Source organism: Dipodomys merriami, unplaced genomic scaffold (assembly GCF_024711535.1).
Source record: "Dipodomys merriami isolate MVZ:Mamm:240054 unplaced genomic scaffold, mDipMer1.0.p SCAF_49, whole genome shotgun sequence".
Classification (NCBI taxonomy): domain Eukaryota; kingdom Metazoa; phylum Chordata; class Mammalia; order Rodentia; family Heteromyidae; genus Dipodomys; species Dipodomys merriami.
Genome location: NW_027206057.1, coordinates 6,965,076 through 6,977,538, shown reverse-complemented (window position 1 = coordinate 6,977,538; position 12,463 = coordinate 6,965,076). Strand labels below are relative to the sequence as shown.

The window sequence follows — 12,463 nt, the reverse complement described above, 5'->3', positions numbered from 1 at the left end:
AACTGTTTCTCTAGCCTGAGCTTTTATCGTTTAAATAATTTTTATAAAGATTTTTTTAGCCTACATTTTATTGCATCAGTACTGTGTTTGATGTAATATTACTTTTAAAAATCTTTTAGGTGGTAAAACAGTGTTGTGGGACAGATGGTGTAGAAGCAAATTACATAAAAACAGAGATTCTTCCTCCTTTCTTTAAACACTTCTGGCAGCACAGAATGGCTTTAGACAGAAGAAATTACCGACAGGTATGATTTTATTAAAAAACCATTTTGACTAATTAATTGTTCACTCACCCTGAATGCTTGTTACCTGGTATATTCTAGTATGATTTTCTTACAGTTTATCTGTGCTTGTTTGTGAAAGGAGATGGACTTTCATCAATGAGTTCTATTATGATTTGTAATCTAGAGTAAATACTAAACTAAAGTACTATCTTTGTTTAGTAAGTTCAGTGTTTTATCTGGCCACCTGAAACATGAGTAACAATTTTATTTTGAATCTAATTGACTTAGACTTAAAATTTCCAGTTACTTTTCTAGTTACATTCTTCATCATCATTACCAGCTAAATAAGAATACATAGATTAATTGTTTTTCATGTTGCTTTATTTCTTTGAAAGACAGTATATGGAAAGGCTTTTCTTTGTCTTTTTAGTTGGTTGATACTACTGTGGAGTTGGCAAATAAAGTAGGTGCAGCAGAAATTATATCCAGGATTGTGGATGATCTGAAAGATGAAGCTGAGCAGTACCGGAAAATGGTGATGGAGACAATTGAGAAAATTATGGGCAACTTGGGAGCAGCAGATATTGATCATAAACTTGAAGAACAACTTATTGATGGCATTCTTTATGCTTTCCAAGAACAGACTACAGAGGTAATGACAACTAATTATTGTGGCAAGTTATTAAACTTATTTCTTTTTTTTTTTTTTTTTTTTTGTCGGTCGTGGGGCTTGAACTCTGGGCCTGGGCGCTGTCCCTCAGCTCTTCAGCTCAAAGCGAGCGCTCTACCACTTGAGCTACAGCGCCACTTCCAGTTTTCTGGTGGTTTTATTGGAGATAGGAGTCTCACGGTCTCTCCTGCCCGGGCTGGCTTTGAACCACGATCCTCAGATCTCAGCTTCCTGAGTAGCTAGGATTACAGGCGTGAGCCACCAGCGCCCGGCTAAACTTATTTCTGTAGAAAAGTATGTTACTTTACAAGACAAGAAAGAGACTTACTGGAGAATTCAAGGTACAAGTTGTTAGGCCTAAGAATCCCTGGGCTAGTACACTTAATAGTCTCTAAAAGATCAGAAAGTTTCCTATCAGTTCAGGATGCTTGGAACCAATTGGGAAAAAGTTCAGTTAAATATCTTTGTTGTTAGTGAGAATCTATCAAGGCAAGCATATTTCTCTCAAAGGTAATATTGTGGGGGGGGGGTGCGCACATGCTCTTGTTTGGCTTTTTCTTTCCACTCAACAGCTGATGCTCTACCACTTGAGCCACAACTCCATTTCTGGCTCTTTGCTTGTTAATTGGAGGTAAGAGTCAGATTTGTCTGCCATGGCACATTTTGAATCTTGATCTCAGCCTCCTGAGATCAGATGCAATTCTAGTCCTGAGACACCAGTGGTCCCGCAATGTTATTTTTTAAAAACACATTAAATTTAAGGTAATGCATATTTAGGGTTTTTTGTGGAGGGGATGGTACTGGGATTTGAACTCAGAGCCAGTGCCTGCTATGCAGACACTCTGTCACTTGAACCACATCCCTTGAAGCAATTTTTAAAATTTTAATTTTGTATTGTTACTACAAAGAGGACGAACAAAGGAATTCCTTACATAAGTCAGGCAAAGAGTACATTTCTTTTTGGACAGTGTCACCCTTTCCCTCCCTCTTTCCTAGTGTGAAGTAACTTTTTTTTTTTGTCGGTCGTGGGGTTTGAACTCTGGGCCTGAGTGCTGCCCCTCAGCTCTTCAGCTCAAGGCTAGAGCTCTACCACTTGAGCTACCACGCCACTTTTGGTTTTCTGGTGGTTTATTGGAGATAAGCGTTTCATGGACTTTCCTGCCCGGGCTGGCTTTGAACCTCAATCCCCAGATCTCAGCCTCCTGAGTAGCTAGGATTACAGGCGTGAGCCACCGGTGCCCAGCTGAAGTAATTTTTTAAGCACTCATTTTCTCATTTGTCTGCCAATAGTTCTTGTAACTCTGTTTTTTTTTTAAGTTGTGTTTGGGTAGTTAGGAAAGACTGAATATTACTAAATATCAATTGTCAGAAGTAATTTATGATTATCAGTGACTATTTCTTTTTTATGGAACTTTTTTTCTTTTTAAGGACTCAGTAATGTTGAATGGCTTTGGCACAGTGGTCAATGCTCTTGGCAAACGAGTAAAACCATACCTGCCTCAGATATGTGGTACAGTATTGTGGCGTTTGAATAACAAATCAGCAAAAGTTAGGCAACAGGCAGCTGACTTGATTTCTCGAACTGCTGTTGTTATGAAGACATGCCAAGAGGTAAGTTTGTATTACCAGTTATTACTTCTTCAACAAGCAGTTTAATTTTAAAAATAAAAAAAGTTCTTACCTTTATTTCTTTTATAGGAAAAACTGATGGGGCACTTGGGTGTGGTGTTGTATGAATATTTGGGTGAAGAGTACCCTGAAGTATTGGGCAGCATTCTTGGAGCACTGAAGGCTATTGTAAATGTAATAGGTATGGAATTTGCTGTTCATGTGAGATTTTCATTGTTTTTTTAAAAATTCTCTGTGTATTTCAAACATTTTATGATCATACTTAGGAGTTGGGTAACTTTGGTTAAACTTTGGTTTCTTCAAGATTATGCATACATTGGATGTCACAAAAGTTTTACCTTTGTAAGTCCTATTTTATTTAAAATAGTCTTACTATTTTACAGCTGAAAAATACTGTCATGTTCTGTAAGGGGGAGAAGAGAGCAACCTTGAAGTTTTGATTTAGTTTTAGCAAATTCTTCAGTAGTTATTCAGCCTTGTATTAGTTAATATGACAGGTTGTTTTATTTGCTTGTTCGCTTGTTATAAGTTCAGGTAACTGGATAGAAAAGTGAACTGATTAAATTATTAATTTGTCTCTTTATACCTAAGCTTTAAAGCTATCAATTCAGTCTTTTAATCCAAAGTCAAAACACAAGTGTATGAAAAAATATTGGGTATGGAGAACAAATCTTGTATTCTTTTAGGGATTTATAGTAAAGCAAACATGGTTTCTTATATTCTCTCATGTAGTTATTGCTATTATTGCCAAAAATAGATTCTGTAGGCCTTAACGAAAAAGCAAAATAGCTGCTTATATGTAGCTACTTTTTTTTCATTTTAGTAAGAAATATTTATGCAATATTATAGATATTTGAATGATTGCATTTGCATATAATTCCCAAGTCAGTCCAGTCCTTTCTCTGTACTTGAAAGATAATGACTTGGCAACAATCATTTACTTGGCCACTTGTGGGGCTCTGGTTTACAGGGAGTTATATTGTGGGAAAAGCAATGGAAAGAGAATCAGAGCAAGCAGTTCTAGTTAGAGCAAGAGCCCCTGCCAGCTGCCTCCTTTTTTCTCTCTTCATAGGTGTAAATACCATCCAAGTATACCCTGCATTGCAGGGAGACTGGAGATCTGTTTGTTTTGCAGTTAAAGGGTAAGGGGGCCCTTTCTGGAAAATTTTGCTTTAATTTACATGTCTACCTCTGGCTTATATTGCTGTGTATGGCCGGAACATAAGCTGTCCCCATATTTAAATGTCAGTGTACAAATACATTTCAGAAAGAAAACTTTTTTTTCTTTGTTATTGAGTATCCATCATTCTTTAAATCACTTCGCTGATTTCTTTCATTTCCACGCATAATCGAAAGTTCTTAATAAAAAGTTAAAAGCAGTTCTGAGTCCGATCAGAATCTGGGGCTTTCTCTTTCCATAGGCAGCTATAAGTTTATATTTATGCATAGTCATGTATAGTACATTGGGAATTAAAAAGGAATAAAAATTACACAGTTCAAATGACTGATGGTGTATTGGCTTTTGTTAAATAGGTATGCATAAGATGACTCCACCAATTAAAGATCTGCTGCCTAGACTCACCCCTATCTTAAAGAACAGACATGAAAAAGTACAAGAGAATTGTATTGATCTTGTTGGACGTATTGCTGACAGGTAAGCAGATGACCTAAACATTTTTTTAATTAAGTAGTTGTCTAAAGTTAATTAAATAGTTGTATAAAGTTGTATAAAGTTCCAGAAGTCAGATTATAAGTACAGTTCGTCTTGATCAGTGGCACCCCTGCCATTGTTCTCTCCTAAGTATCTCAAGTCAGTTTATTTTTGTATACAATTATTTATTTATTTATTTATTGCCAGTCATGGTGCCTGAACTCTGGGCCTGGGTGCTGTCCCTCAGTTCTTGAGTCTCACGGACTTTTCCTGCCTGGCTGGCTTTGAACCGAGATCCTCAGATCTCAGCCTCCTGAGTAGCTAGGATTACTGGCTTGAGCCACTGGTGCCTGGCTATGGTCTAACCATTTTTGTAAACAGTATTGGTTTTTACACTTAGCCAGTTGGTATTCAGTTAGCAAATTTGCTTAATGTCAATTACATAAGTATATATGATCAAGATATGAAGCGGTAATATTTTCAATCAAATTTCAGTTTGGCTAATAATTTCTATTTAATGCTTAAAATGAGATATTTATCATGGTTTCAGAACTGAATTTGTAAATGTAGTTTTGTTTCCTTAGTAGTGAGGTTTTAACTCAGGGCTTTTGTACTTATGAGGCAGGTACTCTACCACCTCCAGCACAAATTTATTTTTCCTTAATGGGCTTATATTTATGGTAGTATGCTTGCTTGACATGCACAAGGCCCTGAGTTTGATTTCCCTAGCACTACAAAAACAACCCAAAGCATTAATACTATAAAAATTATTTTTTTTTTCTTTAATTAGGGGAGCTGAATATGTGTCTGCAAGAGAATGGATGAGGATTTGCTTTGAGCTTTTAGAGCTCTTAAAAGCTCATAAAAAAGCTATTCGTAGAGCCACAGTCAACACATTTGGTTATATTGCAAAGGCCATTGGGTAAGTATTCTTTCCATTTTATTACAATAAATCCATTGTGGTGTTAGAAAATGCCTTTTAGGGTATAATATAGTATAATGTAGTTGAGAAAGCTTTTCATTTAACCTTTGACCTTCCAAACTTTAAAATGTTTTCTTAAAATTTTAACTGAATTAAAAATGGAGCTTGAATTCTGGGCCTGGGCACTATCCCTGTGCTCTTCAGCTCAAGGCTAGAGCTCTACCACTTGAGCCACAGTGCCACTCCCAGTGTTCTGGTGGTAATTGGAGATAAGATAAGTCTCACGATTTTCCTGCCTGGGCTGGCTTTGAACTGTGATCCTCAGATCTCAGCCTCCTGAGTAGCTAGGATTACAGGTGTGAGCCACCAGTGCCCAGCAGATAGAGGCTTTATCTTGGTGATCAGGGTTTGAAGCCAATCTGTGCAGAAAAGTTCATGATACTCTTTCTCCAGTTAACCAGCAAAAAGCTAGAAGTAGAGATGTGGGCCACCTGGTAGAGCACAATCCTTGAGAGGAAAAAGCTGAAAGGGCCAGAAGCCCTAAGTTCAAGCCCTGTAACAAGAGAAAAAAATTAATTAGGTAAAGTAGTCCCCTATGCAAGCACACACACTTTTCATTTCTTGATCATAGTAACATTTATTTATTTCAGTAGACCTGTTAAAATCTGCAATGAATAGCTGTTGTGAAAAACTTGTTAGCCTCAATTTCCCTCTGAGTAATGCAAAGGAAGTGCTTTAAGAAGGAGAGAATAGATGTAGTAAAAGTAAATTGGGGGGATGGAAAAGAGAAAAACATAATTTTTATAGGAGACTAGTTTTGGATACTCTTGACCCCTAAAAATTTCCTTTAATTAAAAGAATTAATTTAAACATTTAACTAAATTTCTTTAAAATGAGCATTTGAGGGCTAGGAATGTGGCTCAATGGTAGAGTGCTTACCTAACATGCATGAATTCCTGGGTTCGATTCCTCAGTACCACATAAACAGAAAAAGCCAGAAGTGGCGCTGTGGCTTAAGTGGTAGAGTGGTAGTCTTGAGCAAAAGAAGCTCAGGGACAGTGCCCAGGCACTGAGTTCAAGCCCCAGGACTGGCAAAAAAATGAATCATCAGCATTTTAATTTATATGAAGTAAAAAAACCAAAATGCTAGTGATTTGAAAGTATTGCATTAATTTTCCTTCTGAGAAAATACTGAATTATAATACTTTTTTTTTTTTTTCTTTCTAGCCCTCATGATGTATTGGCTACGCTTTTAAACAACCTTAAAGTTCAGGAAAGGCAAAACAGAGTCTGTACCACTGTAGCAATAGCTATTGTTGCTGAAACGTGTTCACCCTTCACAGTACTCCCTGCCTTAATGAACGAATACAGAGTTCCTGAACTGAATGTTCAAAATGGAGTATTAAAATCACTCTCATTCTTGTTTGAATATATTGGTGAAATGGGAAAAGACTACATTTATGCTGTAACACCATTATTGGAAGATGCTTTAATGGATAGGTAAGTTATTTGAATTCAGTGCAAAAAATATATAGTTCTTCATTCTTAGGACTTATTAGAGTAATTATTAGATGACATGTTTGTTGTGGTATTGTTAAAGAAATATTACTATGGGTTTTGCAAATCCACAGTAGATAGGACTTTTTAATTCCTCTTCCAAATTCCTTAGGGAAATATATTTTGAAAAATAATAATGAACTTTTATTTTTAAAAAATTGGTCAAGCTGGGTGCTGGTGGCACGCACATCGATTCTAGCTACTCAGGAGGTTTAGATCTGAGGATCATGATTCAAAGACAGTCTGGCAGTAAAGTCTGTGACTTTTTTTTTTAACTAAAAATGCAGAAATTTATTCATTGGGACATTTTACTTATTAGAACAGTAGGTCTGTAGATAAGCCTAGGTAAGGCAGTACCAACAAACTCTCAGGTAATTGCATTGTCATTTGAGAACCCCATTGACACATTGAACACAGTTTGACAAGGAAATAGAGAACCAAAACAATGTCTAGAGATGAGAAAAAGTAAAAGTTTCTTCCCACTGATTATGGAGTAATACAAAAGAGAAATTGATACATAAAGTATATAAAGATATAATGAGACTGCAAGTCAAACAATTTGCTGAGCTAAAATTGTCATCACATTCTTTTTTTAAAACAGATTTCTTCATTGTGATTAAGTGATTACATAAATTTTACAGTATTGTGGGATAGTGATATTTAGCCTAAGTCACAAATACATTTTAACTTTCACAAGGTGAATTGTCTTTATCCATGATCTATAAAGCTTATGAACTCTACAAACTTTGACAATACAACTATTTCTTCCAAATGGGTGATATATACATTTCTTTCCTTTTGCTTAGGGTAAGCTATTCCCCCTTTCTCTCATTCCTTCCCTCCTATCGCTGCCCTTGAGTTACTTAGTGCATTTTCATCACTGTGCAGTGCAGCTGATGGGCCCTCTCTACTGTATTTTTTCACCCATTTCACTCTGATTCTGTGCCCTCCTCCTAGCTTCCAAACTCAGATGTGCACATGTTATATACCCATATGTGGGGTCGAGAACATAGAGTCATCTAAAAATGATGGGATAAATTAAGAAGAGGTCATTTGTTTTGAGTCCTGTTCACTTGGTTGCTTTTTTTTTGTTTGGTTGTGGGGCCTGAACTCTGGGCCCCCTCAGCTCTTCAGCTCAAGGCTACTGCTCTATCACTTGATCCACAGTGTCATTTCCAGCTTTTTTTTGCTTATGTGGGGCTGAGGAATCAAACCCCCAGGGTCTTATGCATGCAAGGCAAGCGCTCTACCACTGAGCCACCTTCCCAGCCCCTACTTGTTGCATTTTTAATTCAGCATCCACATATCAAGGAGACCATGTGCTGTTTCTCTCTCTGATCTTGGCTTATTTCATTCGACATGAATTGTTCTGGTTCCATCCATTCCCTGCAAATGCCATTATTTTGTTCTTTTCAATGGCTGGGTACTACTCCATTGTATATAGGTACCACAGTTTATGGATCCTTTCATGTGTAGTGGGGCATCTGGGTTGTTTCCATATCTTGGCTATTGTGAACAGTGTAGCAAATGAATGTGGAGGTGCAGGTGTCCTTGTATCCTGGTTCCTGTTGCTCAGAGTAGATGCCTAGGAGTGGTGTGGCTGGGTAGTAGGGAAGGTCTTCATTTAGCTTTTTTTTTTTTTTTTTTGTCGGTTGTGGGGTTTGAACTCTGGGCCTGGGCACTGTCCTTCAGCCCAAAGCGAGCGCTCTACCACTTGAGCTACAGCGCCACTTCTGGTTTTGTGGTGGTTTATTGGAGATAGGAGTCTCATGGTCTCTCCTGCCCGGGCTGGCTTTGAACTGCAATCCTCAGATCTCAGCCTCCTGAGTAGCTAGGATTACAGGCGTGAGCCACGAGCGCCTGGCTTCATTTAGCTTTTTGAAGAACCTCCAGACTGCTTTCTATATTGATTGTATTAGTTTACATTCCTGCCAGCAGTGCAGTAGAGTTCCTCTTTCTCCTCATCCTCGCCAGCATTGTCTGAATTTAGGATATAGGTCATTCTGTCTGGGGTAAGGTGGCATCTCATGGTTGTTTTTATTTGCATTTCCTCTACACCCAGGGATGATGAACATTTCCTCTTTTTTTTTTTTTTTTTTGCCATTTTTATCTCTTTTCTCTTTAGCTCCCTTGCCTACTCTTACCTCCAGTGAAGTGAAACATCAAAAAGTGGAGCTGTGACTTTAGTGGTAGATAACTATCTTTGAGTGAAAAAAGCTGAGGGATACCCTCGTCCTTAGCTCAAAAGCTCAAGATCAGCATGATTTATTACTTGTGTGCAGTGATTAGTGTGATATAATGTATGATGATTAAATTTTGGAAGGTTGCTTGGTCAACCAAGAAAACAAATCTGTATGAGCAAAGAGCTTCTAAGAAAAATATTTTCATAGAATTTTGTCATAAGATAAATGTATTCAAAGCAAGACAGTAGTCAGCCTACTAAAGAAACAATATGGCTAAGAGCCATCTGGTATTATATATAAGATCTGTAAGGATTTCCAATTTACTAAAATATGTTGTGAGGAGTTAAATAATATTAAAAAGACTTGGGCTGGGAAGGTGGCTCATTGGTAGAGCGTTTGGCTTGCATGCCTGAGGCCCTGGGTTCAATTCCTCAGCACCACATAAGCAAAAAGAAAAAAGCCGGAAGTGGCGCTGTGGCTGGGGTAGAGCGCTAGCCTTGAGCTGAAGAGCTGAGGGACAGTGCCCAGGCCCAGAGTTCAGGCCTCACGATCGGACCCCCCCCCCCCCCAAAAAAAAAAAAAAAAAGACACACTTTTCCTCATGGTTTAGAAGAATCAACTAAGCTGAATGCTTAAAAGAAGAAAAAAAAAAGCTTTATTAAAGAAAAAAATTCAGGCTGGGAAGGTGGCTCAGTGGTAGAGCGCTTGCCTTGCATGCCTCTGAGGCCCTGGGTTCGATTCCTCAGCACCACATAAGCAAAAAGAAAAAAGCCGGGAGTGGCACTGTGGCTCAAGTGGTAGAGCATTAGCCTTGAGCTGAAGAGCTGAGGGACAGTGCCCAGGCCCACAGTTCAGGCCCCATGACCGGACCCAAAAAGAAAAGAAAAATATTCAAGCTATACCAGGTAGAATTCCATTTCAAAAGAGTATAAAGATACTTTTCAATTATGTGTGTAGGGAAATTTGGAATTTTAAAATTAAATACTATATTATAGTTTTAATATCAGTTACTACTTCTTTATCTATTACTTTCTTTTCCCTTAATCTTGCTTCATTTGTCCTAAAATTACCTGTGTTACTGCTTTTTAAAAATGTAAGAACTGTCTTTACACATGTGCAATGCTGGGGGGCTGGGAAGATGGCTCAGTGGTAGAGTGCTTGCCTTGTATGCCCGAGGACCTGGGTTCAATTCCTCAGCACCACATAAGCTGAAAAAGCCAGAAGTGGCTCTGTGGCTCACGTGGTAGAGCGCTAGCCTTGAGCTGAAGAGCTGAGGGACAGCGCCCAGGCCCAGAGTTCAGGTCCCACAACCGACCAAAAAAAACCACATGTGCAATGCTTGTGTCTATAGATCCTATAGGACTTTTAGCCAAGTACACATTTGTGTCTTCTCTTAGCCCACTCTTCAAATTGTAAGCAAGACCACACTTTAGGATATCTGTGAAGAAAACAAAATATATTTGCCACATTGAATGTAACCAGTCTCGTCATTTAACTGTGCTTGAAAACATCTGGGTTAAAGTAAAAAATTGAGATTGTCACTTGATAAGATTCCTGTATCCTATTGGCTAGTTTTTGTTGTTGTTGTGGGGCTTGAACTCTAGGCCTGGGTGCTGTTTCAGCTCTTCACCTCAAGGCTAGCATTCTACCACTTGAGCCACAGAGTCACTTCCGGCTTTTTCTGCTTATGTGGTGCTAAGGCATCGAACCCAGGGCCTCATGAATGCAAGGCAAGCACTCTACTACTGAGTCACCTTCCCAGCCCCAGATTTGAATTCTTTTGAATGAAACTTAATGTTACTTACTGATTGATATTGCTGGTTTGGGGCTTGAGGGGCCTAGGTACTATTACTTTGCTTTTTTGTTCAAGGCTAGTACTCTACCACTTGAGCTCTACTTCTAGTATTTTAGTAGTTAATGGGAGGTAGAGTATCTCTTTTATGCTAGTATCTGAATTACCATCAAGAATTTTAAGCTTCTAAAGTTTAATACAAAATATTACTGCTAATCATACATAAAACCCACACGTCTTTTCCTTAGTTGCATAGTAAGACTGTATCATACTTTCTCGCTCATTTATTTTAAAGGTTAATTAGAACCTTTGGCTTACTTTGAAACCTTAGTGAGATTTAAGTCATTAAGGCAAAATGTCCCAAATGGAATCATTAGTCACTAAAAAGATGTATAAAGTACATAAGATGTTAAGATTATTATCTTGTCTGTTCAGTACTTTGAGTTAGTAATGTAGTTTCTAAATGGGCAGGTGATTATTTACTGTAAATGTATCTTAACATATTTTTCTTTATTATAGGGACCTTGTACACAGACAAACAGCAAGTGCAGTGGTACAACACATGTCACTTGGGGTTTATGGGTTTGGTTGTGAAGATTCTCTGAATCACTTGTTGAACTACGTATGGCCCAATGTGTTTGAGACATCTCCCCATGTAATCCAAGCAGTTATGGGAGCCCTGGAGGGTCTGAGAGTTGCTATTGGACCATGTAGAATGTTACAGTATTGTCTACAGGTAAGTTGAGGATATTTTAAAAGATTAATCACAAATGTAATGTGTTGAAGCAAATCACTGTACTTAACATGCATGAGAGAATGGTTATTGTAGGGGGCTTTGTCTTTGCTTTGTACTTTGGTTGAGTTGCCAGATTTTTTTGAAGCTGCCTTTATAATTTGTTTATTATATTAAGGTTATATATGCTCTGCAAAACTCAGATAATGCAATCTTTCAATTATTCTAGGGTCTGTTTCATCCAGCTCGGAAAGTCAGAGATGTGTATTGGAAAATTTACAACTCCATCTACATTGGTTCACAGGACGCTCTCATAGCACATTACCCAAGAATCTACAATGATGATAAGAACACCTATATTCGTTATGAACTTGACTATATCTTGTAACTTTATGTTTATTTTGTGTCTAATACACAGCTGTTTCACACCTTAAACTTGCTTCAATTTGGTGATGTAAACTTTTAAACATTGCAGATCAGTATAGAGCTGGTCCTAGAGGAAGAACTAGAAATCCAGTAGCATGATTTTTAAATAACCTGTCTTTGTTTTTGATGTTAAACAGTAAACAGTAGTGACCAAGAACTCAGTGATTACACACGCTATACTGGAGGGATTTCATTTTTAATTCATCTTTATGAAGATTTAGAATTCATTCCTTGTGTTTAAAGGGAATGTTTAATTGAAAAATAAACATTTGTGTACAAAATGCTAATTTGTGTGTGTTTATTGAATATGACTTGTAAAATGTGAAACTCTGATTTAAAAAGTATTGGTTTGTGTAGAATAAGTGGCTTAATTTTCTGTCACCTGGTTTATTATAGAAAGTAGTTAGCACAAAATAAACTATATAAAGTGATGGCATCTTTGTAAAAATTCTGTTGTTCTCCTAATGATGACAGTGAGATGAATAGCTTTGGGGATCCTCCCCTAATCTTCCACAGCCATTCCATTACCATAAAAAGCACCTTAGCCTTTTACTGTCTTGAGAATACTATGTTATATAGCACCTTTCACCTCTTTTCTCAAAATGCTTTATGAACATATATAAAGGTAGTGATTTAAGTCATATCCAACTCCTGACAGGGCTGTGGTTAGCAAGGG

General features: G+C 37.6%; 1 protein-coding gene across 2 annotated transcripts in view; it reads left to right on the top strand.

The window, feature by feature from the left end:
• Positions 1-12,074, top strand: part of Sf3b1 (splicing factor 3b subunit 1) — a 47,214-nt gene extending 35,140 nt beyond the window's left edge. For both annotated transcript variants that reach the window (XM_069995716.1, XM_069995717.1), the window contains 9 exons: positions 120-245; positions 655-876; positions 2,323-2,505; positions 2,593-2,704; positions 4,057-4,177; positions 4,965-5,096; positions 6,324-6,596; positions 11,148-11,364; positions 11,591-12,074. In XM_069995716.1, coding sequence (XP_069851817.1) covers positions 120-245; positions 655-876; positions 2,323-2,505; positions 2,593-2,704; positions 4,057-4,177; positions 4,965-5,096; positions 6,324-6,596; positions 11,148-11,364; positions 11,591-11,749 — 1,545 coding nt within the window. In that variant the 3' untranslated portion in view covers positions 11,750-12,074. The remainder of the gene's footprint in view (positions 1-119; positions 246-654; positions 877-2,322; positions 2,506-2,592; positions 2,705-4,056; positions 4,178-4,964; positions 5,097-6,323; positions 6,597-11,147; positions 11,365-11,590) is intronic.
• The last annotated feature ends 389 nt before the right edge of the window (positions 12,075-12,463 follow it).